This window comes from the organism of the source record quoted next, unplaced genomic scaffold, assembly GCF_019419815.1.
Source record: "Pyrus x bretschneideri cultivar Hongxiangsu unplaced genomic scaffold, Pyrus_bretschneideri_v1 Contig33, whole genome shotgun sequence".
Classification (NCBI taxonomy): domain Eukaryota; kingdom Viridiplantae; phylum Streptophyta; class Magnoliopsida; order Rosales; family Rosaceae; genus Pyrus; species Pyrus x bretschneideri.
The window spans coordinates 4,529,090-4,552,781 of record NW_025999646.1 but is presented as its reverse complement, the minus strand read 5'-3'; the positions used below and the strand labels follow the sequence as shown (position 1 = coordinate 4,552,781).

General features: G+C 37.9%; 4 protein-coding genes across 4 annotated transcripts; 3 read left to right on the top strand and 1 right to left on the bottom strand.

Annotated features, from left to right (window-relative positions):
- The first annotated feature begins 23 nt into the window (after positions 1–23).
- Positions 24–13,063, top strand: LOC103948225. The gene is made up of 5 exons (XM_048591193.1): positions 24–1,502; positions 1,646–1,759; positions 11,064–11,108; positions 11,321–12,000; positions 12,166–13,063. The coding sequence occupies exons 1-5, from the start codon at positions 1,127–1,129 to the stop codon at positions 12,820–12,822; spliced, it is 1,872 nt and encodes a 623-aa protein (XP_048447150.1). The 5' UTR covers positions 24–1,126; the 3' UTR covers positions 12,823–13,063.
- On the top strand, positions 9,245–10,957 carry LOC125480390. The gene is made up of 2 exons (XM_048591194.1): positions 9,245–10,776; positions 10,886–10,957. The coding sequence occupies exon 1, from the start codon at positions 9,878–9,880 to the stop codon at positions 10,553–10,555; it is 678 nt and encodes a 225-aa protein (XP_048447151.1). The 5' UTR covers positions 9,245–9,877; the 3' UTR covers positions 10,556–10,776; positions 10,886–10,957.
- A 6,101-nt stretch (positions 13,064–19,164) lies between the features above and the next one.
- LOC103948226 lies at positions 19,165–22,391 on the top strand. Its single transcript, XM_009359229.3, has 6 exons — positions 19,165–19,818; positions 19,922–20,071; positions 20,162–20,269; positions 20,391–20,438; positions 20,806–21,440; positions 21,536–22,391. The coding sequence occupies exons 1-6, from the start codon at positions 19,182–19,184 to the stop codon at positions 22,190–22,192; spliced, it is 2,235 nt and encodes a 744-aa protein (XP_009357504.2). The 5' UTR covers positions 19,165–19,181; the 3' UTR covers positions 22,193–22,391.
- Positions 22,392–22,446: 55 nt separating this feature from the next.
- Positions 22,447–23,051, bottom strand: LOC103948313 (probable transcription repressor OFP9). Its single transcript, XM_009359321.3, has one exon. It carries the CDS (start codon positions 22,987–22,989, stop codon positions 22,483–22,485), a length of 507 nt encoding a protein of 168 aa, XP_009357596.2. The 5' UTR covers positions 22,990–23,051; the 3' UTR covers positions 22,447–22,482.
- Between the last annotated feature and the right edge of the window lie 641 nt (positions 23,052–23,692).

Below are 23,692 nucleotides of genomic sequence, written 5' to 3'. Positions count from 1 at the left end.
TTAACGATCTATATCGTCTATTTTGTAAGTTTCGGTTCATAGAACAATTCTTACAAAAGTTCAATGCAACTAGAAACTATTTGCCCATCTAATTGTCATGGATAAATTATCAATATTTCTTAGAACATAGTGTTTCTCAATTTCTTTGAACTCAATTACATGCCTCAATTATTTATTTTGTTAAGATTTTGCATGGATGTTCTATGAAATGCAACTTAAAAACCAGACAATTCGAACTAGTTCGCCTGTGATGTGAGTCTCACAACTGATTCCCATCTATCCCTTCCTTAATTAAGGCTCGACATATATATGTTGCACGGTGAAAAGAATGTACGAAAGAAAACTAATAAACTAAGCAAAGCCTGATGCTTGTAGGGTAAAGCATATACAGCTAGAAAATGGTAACCTTAACTGTTCGATCCTTTTATGCTTTATTATTCAACATTCTTTGTTAAGTAATTAAGTAAAGCATATAGCAGAAGCAGCAGCAGCAGCAGCTAGCCTATAAATCAAAGCTGACGAATGCCACATTACACACCGCGAAGCTAGATAGTACTAAAAATGGGGAACTGGAGAACGCTAGCGGCTGTGCCCAATCAAAACAGGGTTCAGCCGGATCAAACAGAGGGAGAGGATAGCTTAAGGCGAATTCCAGACTTGAAATGTCCCTATCAATGTGCCATGGAGGATAACTGGAAAGGCGTAGAGGAATACTTCGAGAAATTTCCGGCAAAACTGCTCAATCAAATGACGGTGGAAGGGGACACTGCATTTCACCTTGCGGCTTCTTTGAGCAGCAAAACACAAGGCAAAAGAGTCCTCGAAGGGTTGATCAATATACTCAGAAATTCGACCAGCTATGAAGATAGATGCGCTCTGAGGGTTCCAAATAACAACGGCAACAATACTCTTCACGAGGTGAGTGCATCCGGCAATGTGGAAGCGGCAAAGTACTTGGTGAGCAACTTCAACATGCCTGATCCGGAAAAGGTCATCATCAGTACTAGTGCTAGTAGTACTGATAAAGAAAATGATGTGCTGCCGCTGCTGGAGACTCGGAACCATTTAGGAGAAACTCCGCTCTTCAGGGCCGCTGCTCTCGGTCACACTGACTTGGTCAAGTTTTATGCTGGCAAACTGCTGGAGGATAATCCGAACAATCTTTGGAGGCACTTCCACAGAAATGACAAGATGTCCATTCTTCATATCGCCATCATTGCACAACATTTCGATCTCTCACTCTCTCTCTCTCTCTCTCTCTCTCTCTCTCTCTCTCTCTCTCTCAGAAAATGCACACACTGATTCCACAATGCAGATTAATAACTTTTTCTCCTTTGTATTCCACAATACAGAGACTGCTCTTTGGTTCCTGGAGCACTACCCCTATCTAGCGCACCAAACGGAAGATAAAGGATTGACAAGCCTTCAATTGCTAGCCCAAATGCCAACTGCCTTTGTGCCACAATCTCAACGAAGCAAATGGGAGATGCTAATTTATTATTGTAAGTACCAATACTCGACACACTGCTACATGTGTGCGCACGTACGTACTGCTCTATATACGTGTGTGTGCACGCACGTTTTTTTTTGTTATTTTTGTTTGTTTTATGAAGCAGTAATCTGGATACTTAATTGTTATACGTAGGCCTTCCTGCTGATGGAGGAGATGTGGTCACACCAAATCAGAAAGATGATGTAGAGATCAACTTGGATAGCAACCAGCGGCGCCGTCAATCCATCTCTAGGAACAAGCTTTCAGGTAAGCTAATTAGTTAAGCAAATATGTACACAGTTAGCTAGCTAAAGCGTTCCGTTAATCGGCATTTTTTCAATGTTTCTAATGAAGGTGCATGCATAAAATGTTTTGCAGGCCTTGCTAGGGTTTACTCTTCACTATGGGACTCCCTTGCTAAAAGTTTGTTTACTTTCCGTCTTTTCCACAATGCTTTTACATCATAATACACACTTGGCTAGAACTCTAGGAAAGAAACATTATTTCCTCATTTCTTGTGATTTACATGAGACGATGAGGAGTGCATGATAACTTCTTTAGAATACTGATAATATCTCCTATGACACGTTAATTATATATGCTTGATCATGTGATTGATAGGAACAGGAGGCCCGTATGGCGGCATAATTGACAAGATATGGAAGGACAAGAAAAACAAAAAATCACTAGAGAAAATCGTCCACCTGCTCGTTGAGTCGGACTATTCTTGGTTGATCAGTAACAAGCAAGCAAAGACCAAGACCATTTCTCTGGGGTCAGTGGAAACTCTTAGTAAAGATGGTGACGACGGAGACGAAAAAGGAAAGGCAGCCGCCAAAGCAACCAAATCAGAGGGAAATGGAAAGGAGGTCGCAGAAGCGACCAAATCGGATAAGGGGGTGACGACTAAAGTTTATGACTCTACCCCACTGATTATAGCAACTGTCAAAGGGAGTGTGTCCATTGTGAAGGAGATACTTGAGCAGCATCCTCAGGCGGCTGAGCACATTAACAAAAACGAACGCAACATTTTGCATGTGGCCATTAGGCATCGTCAGAAAGCAATCCTTAAGCTTATCAAAAGCAAACCAAGTGTGATGTCGAGACTGAATGAGAGGATCGACTGCGTTGGCAACACCATATTGCACCAGGCTGCAGATAGGAGTTACTACTCTATATCATTGTCTCAAAATTTAATTGGCCCTGTCATGCAATTGCAAGCAGAGCTACAATGGATGCTGGTAACGTTCTCTTGCTAGAATTTTATTGTCAGACAAATACTTCTTTTACTGATTGAGTAATGTTGATCGACCTGATAAATGTCCATGTTCGTGTCCACTGTCCAGCATGTGAGACATATACTACCACCTTATTATGCTTGCACCATAACAACAAGGATCAGACAGCGGAGGAGCCATTCTGCAATGAGCATAACGAACTTCTAAAGTCAGCACAAGAATGGGTAAAAGAAACGGCTCAGTCATGCTCAACCGTGGTGGTGCTAGTGGCCACTGTGGTATTTGCAGCCGCCTATGCCATCCCCGGGGGTAATGACCAAAGTGGCCGTCCTGTTTTCCAGGACGATGCTCTCTTTTTACTCTTCACCTGCATGGACGTTGTGGCCATCGCCTGCTCATTATCTTCTGTGGCATTCTTTCTCTCGGTCCTCTCCTCCCCTCTCGAGTACCCACTTTTCATCAACAATATTCCTCGCAAGGTCATGATTGATTTCGTCTTGCTCTTCTTGTCAATGGCAACCACCATATGCTCGCCTTTGCCACCACCATTTTACTCCTGATTCACATCGAGAAGAAATGGACCAAGTCTATACTTTACCCTATTGCCTTTTTCCCAGTCCCTCAATTCGGTTTGCTGCAATTTCCTATGTATCATTCTTTCAAAGCCGTGTTTCAGAAAATTGATGCCTGGGTTTTGAATCCCTTCCACCGCATTCTCGGCTTTTCCAAGAGGACATCAATATGCGGTAAGAGTAAGGAGTACTGAATCAGGAACCATGAAGCAACATACACATAACGTTTTTGTTCGAATATAATGTGTGGTTCAGATTCACAATCTTACATTACAGTATTTGTAGTTATCATTTGAATATTTTGATTTTCTTTTTTCTCCCCCATTTTCACAATATTATCGTGTCTTCATTCACAAGTATGGACAATAAGTGAAGAATGAAAGGCTTATGAGGATAAGGTTTATGTTCCCTGATTAGATGTAATTTCTTTTTTTTCATATCAATTAAATTCTCTCATACCGTCGAAGTTCTAAAAAAAAAGAAAAAAACAGTGAAGAATGAAAGGCTTGTCGCAAATTGTATGCTATTACGTCTCAAGCATGCTTAATAATATACATTGGGAGAAAAATATTTGCAAGACTTAATAATATACATTGGGAGTTGTACTTACAATACTTAATAATGCTTAATGGGTGATTCTAGAGAGATCATCTTCTTAAATCATATTTTGTAAATCACATGATGTGACAGTTGATAATTGAATTCCTTGTTTAAATCATTTAAAAAACAACCATCAACCGCCACATCATGTGGATTGCAATACATGGTTTTCCTAACATTTTCCATACCTAATTACAGTGAGATTAGAGATTTAATAGTACCTAATTACGATGATACTTCTCTTATTTGACTGGTTAGACTGCTCTATTCAAATGTTTCTAGTCGAGGAGAGAGGTGAGTGAAAGAGAAGGAAAAGTGACGCGTGGCGAGGGCTGAGAGGACATGGCAGACGTTTTCTTCTCTAACGCTCTCTCCTTCCAACAGGTCCGTCGTCATTTCTTTCAATTTTTATGATTTAATATAAATTGAAATCAAAATTAATGAGAATTGAGGAGAATTAATTTATGGTTTGAGTTTATAGGAGGATGCCAAAAGGACGCTGCCAACACCAAACACTTGTTTTTTTATGGAGTCTTCATTACCCTCTACAACGTTGCGCTCGATAATGAAACAAATTTTTTGTTGTTGTATAAGTAATGTATAAGTGGCTGAAATTATGAAAGCCTCAAGCCATCAATAACATTCATGACATCTCTTGCCTTTACTTTGATCTGGGAAATCTTACATTCAAAGAAAGGCTTTGAAGCCAAGAAAATGGCAACATCATGATACAATAGTTCGTAGACAATTACAATAAAACCAAGTTCCAGATTATGCTTCACAAATGTTCAAAGTAGACAAGGAGATGCGCACATGTATGTATATAGTTGCCCCGATCTTGTTCTTGTATCTGTATGTGTATCTGTTTACACTGCAATCAACTCTTAGAGGACCATGCATGGTTCCTGAAGCGTGCGATAGTTGCAGCTCTGATTTCCCGGCTTCCATGGAGTTATACATCATGTAATTAACGTTGCCTTTCAATGTAGTTTGTACTGTTAATTCGGTGGTCTCTGGCATATTGAACGAAAAGGATAAAATTTCGAATTGTATCATCACAAAAGAATGTTGAAATTGAAGAAACCGCCTAATCATTCAAGTCTTTGCTTTGGAGTCTCTAAATTATATGCCCTTTGGTTGAATCATAAGGACTTACCTCAAATTTTAGTTTATTTCCTGGTAGTATACGTATAAAACTACATGGAACTCTTTACGAAACAAAAACCAGAATAATTTTTTTTTATCTAAACGAATCCGAGTTATTGCCTTTAAGGGGTCTTTCCGTTATTGCCATTTCATTTTTATGAGTTGATGTGCTAATCACTTTAGGAGAATAAGACCTTTTTAGTGAAACGTTTCCAGGTATTCCCAAGATCCTATTGGTTAAAGTGCTTAATTATATGGTTTAGGAACAAAGTGCTTTTGCTAGAGTCTCCTTTAAGTTTTAGATTGAATCAATTCGATTAACTCCAGTTCCTTGAGTTGAGGGATTCCATTCTCCAATTTCTTTTGGAGAGATTCCATCCCTCTAAAATGACCTGTTTAGTCCTGCATGTTGCCTTGTCCAAATTATATACGCAGAAAATCAAAGAAAAATATTTACACAGCTGGTGATCCCTTCAAAGGTTTACCCATCTCGAGTGGCAATACCGAGTCGTGGTTGCTAACAACGTATCTCAACGGAGAGCTCCAGATTACGAGGGGAGACACTACTACAATATATGCTATCACCGGCGGAGGACAAACCGACGAGAAATCAAATTTCTGTCGAAAATTTGGCACAAATCTGACATTAAACAATGTAATGTTGCTTTTCAATGGCGACACTATTGCTAGCGTCGCGAAAGGGCTTCAGTGTCGCTTTTTGAGCTTAATCCGCCACTACACAGTGTCGCTTTAAAGCGACACTAACCTTAACGTCGGTTTAAAGCGACGCATACTTACACGTGCATCAGCTATTTAATTATAAAGTATGCAGTCTACTGTCACTTTAAAGCGACATTATATTAAAATTAAATAAATAAAATATTCCTTAAACCGACGTTAGATAACAATTAAATAAATAAAATATAAAATCTAGTAACGGTCTTAACCGACACTATATTTGTTAATAATAATAAAAATAGATAGACAACTGCATGCAATTTCAATTAATTCCAACTAAAGTAAATTATATAATCAAAATTATAAATTTTAAGATCTAAATAAACATTAATGAAAATAAATAACAAAAACAATAGTGCCAAACTGTACATCTAACATTTCACATAAAATCCAAAAAGTCGTCCGTCGTAACAAACATTAAATCCGACATTAAATCTAACATTTTCACATACGACAGCCCCAAGTCATTTATAAGTTTTTTTGCCTTATAACAGGATTCAGGCAAACAATCCCCTTCAGGCAACATTCTTTTAATTAACTCCAGTAAAGTGGTGAAGATCTCGTCAGGCATTCCCACTAAACACTTGATCTGATACAATCTTACAACTGCTTCCAATTTCTTAAACTCCTTACAACCTGGCCACAAATCTTGATCTGCCTCTTCAAGCAACTTAAAAAAAGTCTGCACCTCTTCTGGACGCCCTTCCCCAATAGGGGGCTCAGTAGATGGCCCAACACCTTCTTCTGTTAATGGTTGGACAAATACATCATTAAGAAAATCATGCATGCCAATCACCTCATCTCCTGTTTCTTCTTCTCCAATTCCCACATTTTGCTCTCCAATGTTTTGCTCGCCATGATGTCGCCAACAAGCGTTTTTATAATCTTTATCCATATCATACAATATGAGATGTTCAACAATGGTGTTCCTAACAAAAGTATATCGATTACAACATCTTTTGCAAGGACATCTAAACTTATCAGGACCAACACCATTTGCAACTGCTTGATCCAAAAACAAATTAATTCCAGTTGTATACGCTTCAAAATTTCGGGGTATTGTCAACCAACTCTTGTCCATATTTTACCACTTTACGAAGGTAAAATATTACGTTGACACTAAGATGCCTACAATCTTTCAATCCCTATCATGTAGGCATAACTATCAAAATTTTCAATTTCTATCTTTCACCCCTCGAACTCTATCACGATTGCAATCTTTTAATTTTCAACACCTATTATAGTAAAAACAAATTAAAATAACAACAAAAAGTTATCAAAATTATGCTCATCTAATCCATTCTAATAAATAACAACCAAAAGTTATCAAACTTATCAAAATAACAACAAATTCAAATAACAATTAGAGTGCAAAAAAAATTAATTAATATATTCTTATATTCCTAATTATTATAAGTTTAGGTTATATTCTTATATGAAAGGTTATATTCTTATATGAAAGGATATTCTTATATTATAAGTTTAGGTTATATTCTTATGAAAGGTTATATTCTTATATTCTTATATTCCTAAATATTATAAGTTTAGGTTATATTCTTATATGAAAAGTTATATTCTTATATGAAAGGATATTCTTATATTATAAGTTTAGGTTATATTCTTATGAAAGGTTATATTCTTATATTCTTATATTCCTAAATATTATAAGTTTAGGTTATATTCTTATGAAAGGTTATATTCTTATATTCTTATATTCCTAAATATTATAAGTTTAGGTTATATTCTTATATGAAAAGTTATATTCTTATATGAAAGGATATTCTTATATTATAAGTTTAGGTTATATTCTTATATTCTTATATTCCTAAATATTATAAGTTTAGGTTATATTCTTATTAGAGTGCAAAAAAAAAAAATTAACATAATATATTCTTATATTACTCAATATTATAAGTTTATGTTATATTTAATATTGTTAATTTAACATAAATGCTTATAAATATTATTCATTCCATTTTCTCATAACAATTCAAATTATGTTCATCTAATCCATTCTAGTAAATAACAACAAAAAATTATCAAAATAACAACAAATTAAAATAACAATTAGAGTGCAAAAAAAAAAAATTAACATAATATATTATTATATTACTCAATATTATAAGTTTATGTTATATTTAATATTGTTAATTTAACATAAATGCTTATAAATATTATTCATTCCATTTTCTCATAACAATTCAAATTATGTTCATCTAATCCATTCTAGTAAATAACAACAAAAAATTATCAAAATAACAACAAATTAAAATAACAATTAGAGTGCAAAAAAAAAATTAACATAATATATTCTTATATTACTCAATATTATAAGTTTATGTTATATTTAATATTGTTAATTTAACATAAATGCTTATAAATATTATTCATTCCATTTTCTCATAACAATTCAAATTATGTTCATCTAATCCATTCTAGTAAATAACAACAAAAAATTATCAAAATAACAACAAATTAAAATAACAATTAGAGTGACAAAATTAATTAATTCGACTAAATTTTTATTAATTTAACAAAAATAGTAGAATTTTATCTAAGTGCTTAAATTATAATTTTTGAATAAATAAACTTGTGTATTATACAATTTAAAAATTAAAGAAGTTAGTGATACAAACCTGATTTGTTGAAGAATTTCGACGTCAACAATTCTTTATGTACTCAACCAACTCAAATAAATTTCCTACAAAAATAAATTGTAACTAAAAATTAAACATAAGAGGAGAAAATAAAAATATTATAAGCAAGAAAAACTTACTGTTGTGAAGAGGAACAAATGAAGTTTGAAAACCAAAGGAGAAAGCTGAAAGAGAGAGAACACGGAAGACTTTGTAAAAATTGGAAGAACGAATAAGAAAAGTGCAAGAGAAGAAAAAGAAAACACGGGGGAGAGGATATAAAGACGATCAATGTGTCGCTTACAACCGACACTGGTTTTCAAAATATATGGCGCTCAAAACCGACGCAGGATTTAAAATATTAAAAACAAGAATTAGTGTCGCCTAAAAGCGACACCCATAGTTTATGTCACTTAAAAGCGACACTATTTTATTTAAAGCGACGCCAGTACTTAAAAATATTAAAATATATGTCGGTTATAAGCGACACTAAATTTTTACGTCGGTTTAAAAGCGACATAGAAATTTTATGACGCTTATAAGCGACAGTAAATACGACGTCATCTTCAGTGAGTGTCGCAAATCTCTTTTTCGCCACTATATAATATTAAACCGACGCAACAACTGACACTATTAGATCCTTTTGTAGTAGTGAGACAACACTAGCGTGTTCATCCTAATCAAGGAAGGCCGCAGCCCCCTCCTGACTCCCTGGAACAAAGCTCACCATAGTAACTTTTATCGTGTAATTTATATGTTTGTACCTGTTCAAGGACATGAGATGTAATTTTCTACAGGGCAAAATAATAAAGGCACACCTTTTAGTTTCCTATACACCCTTGTTACATTTTCTTTGTTGTTCCCATTTATCTAATGCGAGGGCCATAAATTAAAATGAATGGTGCGTAAAATTCAACTCCCTTTCTACAATGAATAAATAAAACTGAATATGTGCAGTTGCTGAGAACTAATAATATTGGTAGAAACAATAGATGTAGGCTTTGAACAAAAAATAAATAAAAAAAAATAGATGCTGGCGTACATTTATCAAATTACATTTTAATCGAGGCATGTGTTGCGCACTTGCAAGGGTAGATGCTTGTACGGATAAAACATATATAAATGGGTACAAGAAAACAGTTCCCTTAAACAAAGCGTATATTAATGACTCGTTTACTAATCTACAATTAAAATGGAAAAAGTATAATTGAAGAGAAATTGAATTGATAAGGAGTTGAATTGAGAAGGAATCAGAATCATATTCTTATTAAACTGTTTACCATTTTAATCATGAATCGGAATAGAAACCAATTGATGGAGCAGCTACCCGGCCTATAAATCCTGCGGGATAGGAAGTGCGTAGAAGCAGCAGTAGCAGCAGCTAGCCGGGCCTATAAATCACAGCAAAAACCACCACATTACACACCGCCAAGCTAGCTAATATACTGCACACAGATGGCGTACTGGAGAACAGTAGCGGTGGATCAGAGTGATCAAAACGAGAGTGATAGTAAATTGAAAAAAATTGAAGACTCGGAAGGTGCCTATAAATGTGCCATGCAGGATGACTGGGAAGGCGTGAAACAATACTACCAGAACAAACCAGACGAATTGCTCATTCCAATGACGGTGGACAAGGACACTGCATTTCACCTTGCGGCTTCTTGCTGCAGCAAATCACAAGTCAGAAGAGTACTCGAAATGTTGATCAGTTTACTCAGTTCGACCAGCTATGGCCCGAGATGCGCTCTGAGGAAACCTAATAACACCGGAAACAATACTCTTCACGACGTGAGTTTGTCCGGAAGTGTGGATGCGGCAGAGTACTTGGTGAGCAACTTCAACGAGCCTGTTGAACTTGAAGGCGAGGTCATCATCAGTTCTAGTGCTAGTGGTAATGAAGATAAAGAGAATGATGTGCTGCCGCTGCTGGAGACTCGGAACGATTTAGGAGAAACTCCGCTCTTCAGGGCGGCTGCTCTCGGTCACACTGACTTGGTCAACTTTTATTCTCGCAAACTGAAGGAGAATAATCCGGACAATCTTTTCAGGCACTTCTACAGAAATGACAAACTGTCCATTCTTCATGTGGCAGTCATTGAGCAACGTTTCGGTCTCTTTGGCTCTCTCTGAAAATGCACACATTGATTCTCAATAATGCAGATTAATAACTCTTGCTTAATCTTTTATCTTCCAAAATGCAGAGACTGCTCTTTGGTTACTGGAGAATTACAAATACCTAGCTCACCAAAAGGAAGATAAAGGATTGACATGCCTTCAATTGCTAGCCCAAATGCCAACTGCCTTCGAGCCACAATTTCAGCAAAGCAAATGGAAGATGCTCATTTACTATTGTATGCACCGTTACTCTACGTGCTGCTATATATACACGCATGTGTGCGCAGCCACGTTTTTAATTTATATGAAGCAGTAATCTCATACTTAACGTTGTTATATACGCAGGGCTTCCTGATGGAGGAGATGTGGTCACACAAAATCAGAAGGAGAATGTAGAGATCAACTTGGGTAGTAACCTAGTTAATTAATCAAATAAACTACACAGCTAGCTAGCTAAAGCGCTCCGTTAATTGGCATGTTTTCAATGTTTCTGATGAAGGTGCATGCATAAAATGTTTTGCAGGCTTTGCTAGGGTTTACTCATCACTATGGGACTCCCTTGCTAAAAGTTTGTTTACTTTCTGCCTTTTCCTCAGTGCATTTTCATCATAATAAACACTTGTTACTGGAACTCTAGAAAAGAAACATTATTTACTCATTTTTTTTATTTTACATGAGAAGATGAAGAGTGCATAATAACTTTTTAGAGTGACGATTGGCGGTACATCTCCTGTGACACATTAGTTAATGTATGCATATGCTTGATCGTGTGATGGATAGGAACAGGAGGCCCGCAGGCCGGCATAATCTACAGGATATGGAAGGACAAAACAAACAAAAAATGGCTAGAGAAACTCATCCATGAGCTTGTTAAGACGGACTATTCTTGCCTGAGTACTAATCAGCAAGTAAATCCCAAGACCATTTCTTTAGGGTCCAATCTCAGTAAAAAAAAATGGGCAGCCGAAGAAACATCCAAATCGGATAACAGAAAAGGTGATGATGGAAGTGAAAAAGGATGGGAAGCCGCAAGCACATCCAAGTCGGATAGGGGAGAAGGTAATGATGGAGGTGAAGAACGAGCGGAAGCTGCAAAACCATCGACTTCGGATAAGGCAGCGAGGTATGAAATTTACAACTTTACCCCATTGCTTATAGCAACTATCACAGGAATTATGCCCATTGTGGAGGAGATACTTGAGCAGCATCCTCAGGCAGTCGAGCATGTTAACTATAATGAACGCAACATATTGCATCTAGCCATTAAGAACCGTCGGAAAGAGATACTTAATCTTATCAAAAGCAAACCAACTGTGATGTCGAGGCTGAAGAAGTGGATAGACTGTGATGGCAACACCATATTGCATCAGGCTGCAGATAGGAGTTACTACTCTATAGCGTTGTCTCAGAAACTAATTGGCCCTGCAATGCAATTGCAAGCAGAGCTACGTTGGATGCAGGTAATGTTCTGCTGCTAAACTTGATAAAATACTTACGTTGTTAGATAAATACTTATGTTAGTAATTAAGTCGGTTCACTTGGTAAAAGACTTTTGTTGTCATACAAATACTTCTATTACAAAATCTATATGTCAACATGATAAAGGTGTACTGTGTTTGTGTCAGTGTGTAAAAGAGATACTACCGCCTCGGTACATCATGCACCGCAACAAGAAGGATAAGACAGCTGAGGAGCTCTTCAACGACCAGCATAACGGTCTTCTGACGTCGGCACAAGAATGGATAAAAGACACGGCTCAATCATGCTCAACTGTGGCGGTGCTAGTGGCCACTGTGGTCTTTGCAGCTGCCTACGCCATTCCGGGGGGTACTAATGATCAAAATGGTCTTCCTGTTTTCCAGGACGATCCTCTCTTTTTGCTCTTCACCTGCATGGACGTTGTGGGAATTGCCTGCTCATTATCTTCTGTGGCATTCTTTCTCTCAATCCTCTCCTCCCCTCTCGAGTACCCATTTTTCGTTAACAGTCTTCCTCGCAAGGTCATGATTGGATTCGCCTTGCTCTTCTTGTCCATGGCAGCAACCATGGTTGCCTTTGCCGCCACCATTTTGCTCTTGATTCGCGTTGAGAAGAAATGGACCAAGTCTATACTTTACCCTATTGCCTTTTTCCCAGTCCCTCTATTCGGCCTCCTGCAATTTCCCATGTATCAATCCTTGATAGTCGCGTTGGAAAAAATCGATGACTGGATTTTCACCTTACGCTGCCTTCTCGGCTTTTCCAAGAGGAGATCAAGATGGGGCAAGTGTAAGGCGTATTGAGTCACGTAAGCTTTTCGCAAGGGCAGAATGTGTGGTTCAAATTCACAATCTTGCAACAGAAGTTACTGTTAGATTTGTAGTTATCGTTTGAATTTTCAGTTGGTTTCTTCTTTTCTCCCCAATTAAATGTCACAATTTCAGTGTGTCTTCAGTTTAAATTATGGGCAATACGTGAAGAATAAAGAGGCTTGTTTGTATGGTAAAGATCTAGTACCATGCATACTTTTGTTTGATTTGAAATTATAATTTGAGTTTATATAGCATATCCGAGCAGCGTAGCCAAATTGGAAAGAGCCTTGCGTTTCCCTCTTTAAACTCAAGTTCCAATCCGCTTTCCATAGTTTGGATTGGATTAGATTAATTAAAATATTGCTAGAATAATTTCAAGTTTATACAAAAGACCAAAACAGAGTCATCAACCAATGGAATTTATATGGAAAATCAGAGCAAACTCCAGGCAAATAGGCTTGACAGTGATGAGTACCTATCAGCTCTCTACTTGTTCCGAGTTTGACAAAGACCCAAAGTCTGCAGCAGCAGTAACAAAATGCCCTGCCCTGCCCTGCTGAACATTGTGCTGCTTCTTTATTTGTTGTTGCTGAGACTCACTCTGAAAAATGTCAAATTAATATATTGGAAAATCTGCTTGCTTATCTAGTATATTTTCTCCAACGGACACAGCCCTTGCAGGTTGTCGATAGAATACTCTCGAAGTTTGAAACTAAATTCAAAGAAATTGGATACGTTCGAGATTATCAGATCGATAAAACACATCTTCAAAACTTTTGACAGGAAGCATTGTGCCAAAGCTACACAAGAAGAAAATAACCTGCAGAAAGCATAAACTCGGGTAGACAAAGTTTATGGCTTGAAAGTGACTCTTCTAGTTTGGTATCTTGCTTTACTTTTGGCTTGTTTTCTCCTCCTTGGTCGGTCCAAACTCGTTGGAAAATTGTATTTCTCAATTACAGTACATGGTTTTCGTTGCTCTCATATATTTCAAGATGGGAATGCACTTGCTGACAAATTAGCCATTTGAGGTTTTCTCTCATCTACTCTTGTTTGACATGCCGCTCCTCCTATTGAGATTTTTATTTTATTTTATGAAACCTCGACGGTACAAGAGGAATTTTATTGATAACGAAAAAGAAGTTACACCTAGTCAGGGAGGACATAAACCTAACCCCTCATAATACAAGAAAAATGGATAAAAATTACATGAAAAAAGGGGTATAAACCTTACTCTTCTAGAAACGCAAACAACACAAATACAAGGAAGTGAGGGGGGAAGACATGAAACCTAACCCCTCTAAAACCAAATGTAAAAGTCTAAACCTAAAAAACAGATTAAACAACATCACAAGGTTAAGAAAAAAAAACAAGAAAGTGAGTCAAACTTGTATGTCGATACGCAAGTTAATTTGAGAAGCGGTAGCCAGAAAAGCCAACATAATCTGAAAACAAAGCAGCATGAGCCGCCAATGGAGAGGAATCATGCCATACTAAAGTTGGAGAAGACAAGCCCATGTTAGCAAAATTGTCCGCAACAACATTTCCTTCGCGATATATGTGAGAGGCGTAGAAAGCCATCTTCCAAATGCGATCCAAACAAATAGACCATTGCATATGAAGAGGCCAAGGAGGATCAATATTTCCTTTATTGAGATTCTTCCTTTTTCACATTCAGATTTCTTGGGCATGCTGGCTTACAAGTTTATCTCTCATTTTTTATGTGTGATTTTCTTTTTTTATCTAATCCTTGTGGATATTCCTTTTTGTTTTACAGCTTATGTTGCAGGTTTTCACCTTTTAGGTTTTCTTTTAGAGGGGTTTGGTCCTATGTCCCCCTATTTCTCTTGTATTTTCTCTTTCAAGGAGAGTAAGGTTTATATCCCCTATTTTCTTGTACTTTGTTTTTCTTGCTTTATGAAAGATAAAATTTATGTTGTTCTGATCAGGTGTAACTTTGTTTTCTTTTCATATCAATAAATTTACCCGTACCGCCGAGGTTCAAAAAAAAAAGAAATGAAGAAACTGAAGCAAAATGCGAAGATGAGGAAGAAGAGAAGTAAGCCTACTGAAATGAGTGATGGTGATGATGATCGGTAAGTAAACGAAAATCCGCTCAATGAGATCACATCAATTTAAGAAGCACAACTGTGCAAGGCAATACAGGCACGAGAAGGTGCGAACAAGTGGCGCCCGGATCTTGGGGAAGAGTGCGAAGACAGAGAGGTAACTTACATGATAAGAATTCATACACAGATTTGTCGAGATACGAACACGTCCTTCTTTCGCTGGTTTTCGGTAATGGTGCTGGTTCGAGCATTGTTGGTTTATGTATCAAGACACTGCTTCATCGGTCGCAAAGACAATCTCCAGCCAACGCCCTTCAAAGGACGTAAGATGTAATTCTCTACATTGAAAATGAATATTAAATATGACTTTAGCCCTTCAAACTCAATTTTCTTCATATAAAACTCTACATAACTTTTTTACTCAAAGAAAATCCAATGACTAGGATCCACATAAGCAAATTCATTAACTTCATATTAATTCACACATTTTACATTTTTCACATGCCTAAAATACCCCTATTACATACTTGATGTAGACAATTAATTGTAAGGAAATAGTAAATGATTTTGCAACAAGAAAAAAAAAAAAAAGACATTAATGTTAAAAATTTATTGCATATTAATTTTTTAGAAAGGTTTTGAATTTTCATAAAACTATTCGATTTAGTTTTTTCACCCTACTCTTGAATACTTTTGAATTTATCCCTTTTTATTAATATATTAGAACATTGTATTTCATTATCTACATGCACATTAATTTAGCTACAACAATTATACCATGGGTGTAATATAATATCTCTTTTTTACAATGATGCAAAATAATATACCAACAACAAAATGTGCCTAACATATGTACTAATTACATGGAAAATAATTTACCTATATTAAGAAGGAATGTAGTTCGATGCATAGTATTAAAAATACTATGTTACACCTGACACACCCCGATCGAGATCAGGGCATGCTGGCCGTCACGTGGAAGTGACGTAACCATGTGCACAGTGCGGAAGCTAAATAAAATAATAATAGTGCAAATAAATAAAACTAGCTTTACACAAGTAATAACAACTAAGTGCAAGCGTAAGTGCGACACTAAGTTCAGAGCATAAAGCCTAATGCAGTCCAAAAGGAAATGACGACAACAAAAGCACACCCGAAGGTGGTCCTACGCTGGTGGTGGTCTGTCATATATGCCGGGGAAATCCTCAGGGAAGCCACCAAACGTGCTAGCCAACTAGAACCTGGAGGGGTGCAAAACAAAAGCGTGAGTGGGCAAAAATAAAGCTTTTCGAAAACCATTTTAATAAATAAGTTCTAACCCTTCACTGTAAAACCTGTATACTTCCCAGAAAGTAGAAAATATATATATATAAGTCATGCTCGAAAAGCGTGCCATGCAATATGTCTCAAAGTAATATGCCAGTGCTCAGGAAATATCAAATCAATACCATGTAAACTGTCAGCCGGAGTCACCTAACGTGACCTGTACGGCTGAATCTAGAGCTCGAATCTCCATCTCACTAACTATACCTGCACACGAGTCGGAACCACCTAAAGTGGTCTGTACGACAGACCTGGGTGTAATATAAGTACGCTCTAGTGCTACGATCACGTGAAGGCTAGGCGAATAATCGTGGGTTACCTACGAGTCGGAACCACCTAAAGTGGTCTGTACGACAAGCCTGTGCACCTAACTTGGATCCAAGATGAGCGTGTGGTGCACATCACGTGAAGGACTGTGCCCTACTCTGGGCGGGAGCACTAACACCGGGGGTGCAGGTTATGAGCTCTCTACGTAACTAGAAACACTACTGAACGTAAATATAAAATCATACTCACCTGACACTTACCTGTGCGTCCACAGCACCAATACACATGTATATATATATGACTAATAATGCATAAACGAACGGCAACCAATAAACATGGCATAATAATGTAAAAACATTTTAATTCATTTTCTGGGAAACGTATAAGTATATAGGTATATACGGAAAACCAAAAGCCCACTCACTGGTACGTAGAAGGGTCGTAACCCCCTTGCCTCGAGTGACCACGCTCGTCCTCGGGATACGTCTCACCTATATGCGAAACAACTATAAAAACGTTAATTTTAACGCACATAACCAACCTTTAGAAATAACTTCTCATACATTGTTCAAATGGGGTGTATGAATACACCAACGTGATCTACTCAACCTCAGGAACATGCCCATATTTTTAGAAAAAAATTTCACCACCGCACGCGCCGGCCACGCGCAGGCACGTGCCTGGCACGCTGACGGCGTCAGTTGACGCCGTCAAGAATATTCCGTTATCCCTAACGGTTTCCGTCAACGGCGTTAAGAATATTCCGTCAGTTTTGACGGAATATTCCGTCGTCTTCTCCGGCGAGGCTCCGGCGTTTTTCAACCAAATTTCACAAAATTGGTACCAAAATGAAGCTTACAACGAGAGGAACAAGATCATACCACTTTCAAGGGCTAAAATCCATGAAATCTCGCCTGGAAAATACCCCCAACTCCGGCCAACCTCGAAACTCACGATCACGACGTCCAAAACCTTCAAACGAACCACTCCGAGCCTCCTAGGGACCTCACCAAGCTTCCTACAAGCTTGAAATTCCCAAAAACATGAGAAATTACGTGTGCATGAACAGTACCAAAATCAGGTATCTCGAGTTCGACGTGAAAACGAAGGTAACCTTACCTGAAATGGGTATGGTTGGACTTCTACGAGCCTCACGAGCATGGATATGTATTTTTTTCCTTCGATCTGTGAAGATTTGATGGGTTTGTGTGTGTGTCCGTACGTTGGATGGAAAATGGGAAGGGAAAGGGAGCTCGGGATAGGTGCAGGGATAGGGGGACAGGTGCAGGGGTAGGGGGAAAGGTGAGGGTGAGTGTGGGGAAGGGTGTGTGGTGCAAAACCAGCCACACCAAGCCAAAAAGAACAACCACACAACGAAAAATCTTGCTAGGGGCAAAATCGTCTTTTCACGCGTACGTTTTTAAAATTTCCGGGACGGACTGTCACAACACCCATGTTTATAAAACAATAAAACGTGCCTAACATATCTAACAATACATGGAAAATAATTTACCTACAAGTTAGAGAAATGTTATTTGGTTGGGTGTAGCATAAATTTTTTTAATAATTGGAAAAATTAAATATAACTAGGTGTCGTGTAATTTTTTTTATATAATTAGAACAAATTAATTTACCTACCTACTCTTTGGAATGTTCATTTCCAATGATGCAAAATGTTCATTACCTAACTACAAATTAATTTCCAATAATTTACCTACACCAATTATACCATGGGTGTAGGTACCAACAACTAAACTTGCCTAACATAAGTACTTGTACATGGAAAATAATTTACTTATAACAAAAGAAATGCAGATGTATAAAATCAATAATATTATGTTCCACTCATGTTTATACAACAACAAAACGTGTCTAACATATATAACAATACATAGAAAATAATTTACCTACAAGTTAGAGAAATGTTATTTGATTCAAAATATATAATATAGGTGTAGTATTTTTTTTTAAATAATTGGAACAAACTAATTTACCTACCAATTAATATGGATAAAATTGCTACAAAATATATCACGAAAAAAAAAAACTACTTTTCTAGTTTAACATAGATTCGGTTAATGCAAACACTTTTTTCATTTTATTTCACTTTTTCTACTACTTTTAATTTGGCATAAATTTATGAATTTGAAAAAGGGACCATAAAGTATGAGTGGCATGAGTGTAAATAAATTGCATTAATAGGTCAATAGTGTTCCTATATGTTTGCAAATTTTAAATTAGGGCTTAAATTGGATCTTTAAAGATAGATGGGTTTTTATCTAGAAATAATGAATTGTAAGGGCCAAAATCTATAGCGCCCTAAATAAAACTGACTAGTTTGCTCTTAAGTTCGAATCTCTTTTTCCGTCGTTTTGATTCTAGACCAGAACTTCCCTCAAATTAATAAATATATATTGTAGCAAGACATGTGTTCCACGCTTGGTGAACAGAATCTACTGCAGAAAACTAAGAAACTAATTAAGCAAAGGTAGATGCTTGTAGCCTGTAGGGATAAAGCATATACAGCTAGAAAATGGTAACCTTAAATATTCAGTCATTTTACGCTTTATTTGGTCAAAGATAATTAGTTACTACATTAAGCAAAGAATATTAGTAGCAGCAGCAGCAGCTAGCCTATAATTAAAACGAAAACCGCCACATTACACTCCAGCAAGCTAGCTAGTACTACAGATGGAGTACCAGAGAACATACACTGTTCAGCCAGATCAAATCGAGAAAGAGGACCAAGTGGAGGAGTTAAGCCAAATTGAAGACTTGAAAACACCCTACGAATTTGCAATGGAGGATAACTGGGAAGGCGCGAAGGAATACTACGAGAAGAATCCGGAAAAATTGCTCAGGCCAATGACGCTGGATGGGGACAATGTACTTCACCTTGCGGCTTCTTGCACAAGCAAATCACAAGGAAAAAAAGTCCTTGAATATTTGGTTGACATACGCGGAAATTCAACCAGCTATGAAAAGAGAAAATCTTTGAGGGTTCAGAATAATGACGGAAACAATGCTCTTCACCAGGTGGGTGTGTCCGGCAGTGTGGAAGCGGCAGAGTTCTTGGTGAGCAATTTCAACGAGCCTGTCAAAGTCAGTTTTACTACTGATGAAGACAATGATGCGCTGCCTTTGCTGCGGACTCGGAACCATTTAGGAGAAACTCCGCTCTACAGAACTGCTGCTCTTGGTCACACTATCTTGGTCAAGTTTTACGCTGGCAAACTGAAGGAGGAGAATCCAGACGCTCTTCCGATGCAGTTCAACAGATATGACAAAATGTCCGTTCTTCGTATGGCTGTCATCGCCCAACATTTTGGTCTCTCTCCCTCACAAATGCATACTTTGATTCACAACACTTAATATATATGCAATGCAAATGCAGATTAATAACTTTTGCTCTTTTGTCTTCCACAATGCAGAGACTGCTCTTTGGTTACTAGAGAACTACGATTTTCTAGCACAACAGAAAGACGATGAAGGATTGACAAGCCTTCAATTGCTAGCCCAAATGCCGAGAGCCTTTGTGCCACAGTTTCAACAGAGCCAATGGAAGATGCTCATTTATCATTGTACATATCGTTACTCTACTGCTATGTATACGTGTATGTTTGTGCGTGCACGTTTCTTTTTGAAGCAGTAATCTCAATAATTATATGCAGGCCTTCCCGGTGGAGGAGATGTGGTCACACCAAATCACAAGGATGATGTGGAGAGCAACATCGGTAGCAACCATCCCCGTCAATCCATCTTTCGGAACAAGCTTGCAGGTGACCAAATTTGTAATCTAATTTTATTTTTCGATTAAATTAAACTGCAAGCTACCAAAAGCGCTTCTTGAATTGGGTTTTTTCGATGTTCCTAATGAAGTTGCATGCATAAAATGTTTAGCATTTGCTGCGAAGGCATACTATTCACTATGGGACTCCCTTGCTCAAGGTTTGTTTACCTTCTGCCTTTGCCGCGGCATTGTCATCAAGACAAACTTGAAGAAAGTTGAGTTCCACCATAAAACCAATTGGCAATATAAGGAATAGCCTAACCTCTTATAAGCCCATGCAAGGTCTCTCCTCCCATCATATTTCTTGGCAATATGTGGGCGTCAATTGGTTTTATGGTGGAACCTAAACTTTCTTCAAAACTCTTGTTATTGGAACTCTAGAAAAGTCATTGTGCACTTATTTTTTTATGATTTTACACAAGAACATGAAGAGTGCATGGTGACTTAGTTGGAATGCCGATAACAACGTTCCAATTATGACACGTTAATGTATACATATGCTTAACTTGTGATGGATTGAAACAGGAGGCCTGCAGGGCGGCATAATATATAAAATCTGGAAGGACAAAAAAAACAAAAAATCACTAGAGAAACTCATCCCGTTGCTTGTCAAATCGGACCATTCTTGGTTACATAATAGCAGGAAACCAAAAACCAAGACCATTTATCTGGGGTCAGTGGCAAAACTTTTTAAAGATGATGACGGAGGAAAAAGGGAAAAGGCAGCCGCACAAACAGCTAAAACAGAGATGGGAAATGGCGATGATGGAGGTGAAAAGGGAAAGGCAGCTGCAGAAGCAATCAAACCGGAAGAGGGGGCAACCAATAAAGTTTACAACTCAACCCCATTGCTTATAGCAACTATCGCAGGAACTGTTCCCCTCGTGAAGGAGATACTTGAGCAGCATCCTCAAGCGGTCGAGCACGTTAACTATAACGAACGCAACATTTTGCATTTGGCAATTAAGTACCGTCAGATACCAATTCTTAATCTTATCAGAAGCAAACCAACTGTATTGGCGAGGCTGAATGAGAGGATCGACTGCGATGGAAACACCATACTGCACCAGGCTGCAGATAGGAGTTACTACACTATAGCACTGTCTCAGAATTTAATTGGTCCTGCCATGCAGTTGCAAGCAGAGCTGCGCTGGTTTATGGTAATGTTCACTTGCTAGATTTATGTTGTCAAACAAATGCATATGTTACCGAGTCTGTAGGTCGACTTGATAAATGTTTACTGTGTTTATGTCAGCGTGTGGAAGAGATACTACCGCCTCATTACAGCATGCACAACAACAAGAAGGAACTGACAGCAGAGGAGCTGTTCTACTATGAACATAACGAGCTTCTGGAATCGGCACAAGAATGGATAAAAGAAACGGCTCAGTCATGCTCAACCGTGGCGGTGCTAGTGGCCACTGTGGTCTTTGCAGCCGCCTACGCCATTCCCGGGGGTAATGATCAAAGTGGCCGTCCTATTTTCCAGGACGATCCTCTCTTTTTGCTCTTCACTTGCATGGACGTTGTGGCTATCGCCTGCTCATTGTCTTCAGTGGCTTTTTTTCTCTCTGTCCTCTCCTCTCCACTCGAGTATCCGCTTTTCATCAGCAGCCTTCCTCGCAAGATCATGACTGGATTCGTCTTGCTCTTCTTGTCCATGGCAACAACCATGCTTGCCTTTGCCGCGACCATTTTGCTCTTGATTCGTGTCGAGAAGAAATGGACCAAGTCTTTACTTTACCCCATTGCCTTTTTCCCAGTCCCTCTCTTCGGCCTGCTGCAGTTTCCTATGTATCATTCTTTCAGAGTCATGTTTCAGAAAATTGATGCCTGGGTTTTGAACCCCTTCCGCTGCATTCTCAGCTTTTCCAAGAACAGTTCAATATGGGGCAAGCGTAAGGTGCATTGAATCACATATGTTTTTCGTCGGGGCAGAATGTGTGGTTCAAATTCACAATCTTGCCGCATAAGTTATTGTTGGATTTGAGTTATCATTTGAATATTTCAGTTGGTTTCTTCTTCTTTTGTCCCCAATATAATGTCACAATTTTATTGTGTATTCGTTTTAAAATATCGAGAAATTAGAAAGAGCAATGTGTTTCCTTCTCTGCACTCAAGTTTGAATCTGCTTTCCATTTTTTGCATTGGAATAGAAAATTATACTATGCTCGAATACTTTTACAATGTGCTGCTTAACAATTAATGGAATTTACATAAGAATAAATCAGAGCAAACTTGATGAAACACCTCGAGTATAATTCCACGATATTCATCGGAATTCATCGAAACGTAATAATTCAAGAGGCTACGAAGATCCTTAGGCTCTTCTATCCGGTTTGCCACTATCATCGCCGCTATGGACTCCCTGAAATCCTCCCTCGGATCATAAGAACACTTCTCCATTGCAACCATTACAACAAATTTAGTCCCTCCTCCTGCTTGAAGTTGATCACGATCGTCACCAGCTCTCTGCTTTCTTCTCCGATGATCAACATGCCTTAATCCCTCCTGCCTTTCCCTGATCATCTGGTCGAGTCTCTCTTGAACCATGGCATGCGATAGGCTTGATATCGAAGGGTACCTATCGGAACTAGAGCTCGCTACTTCCTCCGAGCTAGACGAAGACACGCTAAGCCGGCAGCTGCTGCAACACAATGCCCTGCATACTCTCTGTTGCCGCTTGGAGGAGGCTTTCTTTTTAGACATGGTTTGAGTTGGAGATTTGAAGGAAGTTTTATGCCAAATTAATGATTTAAGCACAATTGGCAATTGTGGGGTTTGTTAATCATGATTGTGTCTTTCGTTTTATAACATTTTAAAAGATTAATTGGTGAATGCAAGGAGGCAAATGGGGGACATTCTTTTAGTTAATCGAGCCAGTAATCATGATGCTTAATAGTTTAAATTTATAGGGTCTAATTACTATTAGTTGGCACATCACTTTGAAGGGTTTGTTTAACACGAAAAGTAGTGCTTCCATTTCCACGAGAGTTTGTTTGGAAGACCTGCTTTTGTAAAAAGTATTATTGCTCGTAAACACTTTTGTTAGAAGTGCTCATACTAGAACCATGTCGAAATTTTTTAATAGAAAAATCACTTTGAAGTGTTTCTTCTTGAAGAAGAAGAAGAAACACATCTCGTATTCTTTTTCTAGAAAGTGCTCTATGATTTATAAAGACATGGTTGTCAAAAAGGAATTGAGGTACTCTCTAGATCTCTGTGTTCGGAGTTGATAGACCCAGAGATCCGACCACTCATTTTAAATCCTGCGATCATCATTGGTCCATTCGTTGGCTGATCTGCACAAACCGAAGATCTGGATCTCTCGTTCTCTTCAACCATCTGGACCTTCGGCCCTTTTGGCTTCAGACACAGAACTCCAGAGAAAATCTTGACTCGTCAAAAAGGC

Excerpts from the sequence above, each read along its gene's own strand:
- LOC103948225 (XM_048591193.1), top strand. The coding sequence starts at position 1,127 with ATGCTGGCAAACTGCTGGAGGATAATCCGAACAATCTTTGGAGGCACT. Across the intron at positions 1,503-1,645 it reads GGAGATGCTAATTTATTATT|GCCTTCCTGCTGATGGAGGA; the intron begins GTAAGTACCAAT and ends TGTTATACGTAG. Across the intron at positions 12,001-12,165 it reads CAGAGCTACGTTGGATGCAG|TGTGTAAAAGAGATACTACC; the intron begins GTAATGTTCTGC and ends TGTTTGTGTCAG.
- LOC125480390 (XM_048591194.1), top strand. The coding sequence starts at position 9,878 with ATGGCGTACTGGAGAACAGTAGCGGTGGATCAGAGTGATCAAAACGAG.
- LOC103948226 (XM_009359229.3), top strand. The coding sequence starts at position 19,182 with ATGGAGTACCAGAGAACATACACTGTTCAGCCAGATCAAATCGAGAAA. Across the intron at positions 19,819-19,921 it reads TGTCATCGCCCAACATTTTG|AGACTGCTCTTTGGTTACTA; the intron begins GTCTCTCTCCCT and ends TCCACAATGCAG. Across the intron at positions 20,439-20,805 it reads ATGGGACTCCCTTGCTCAAG|GAGGCCTGCAGGGCGGCATA; the intron begins GTTTGTTTACCT and ends GGATTGAAACAG.
- LOC103948313 (XM_009359321.3), bottom strand. The coding sequence starts at position 22,989 with ATGTCTAAAAAGAAAGCCTCCTCCAAGCGGCAACAGAGAGTATGCAGG.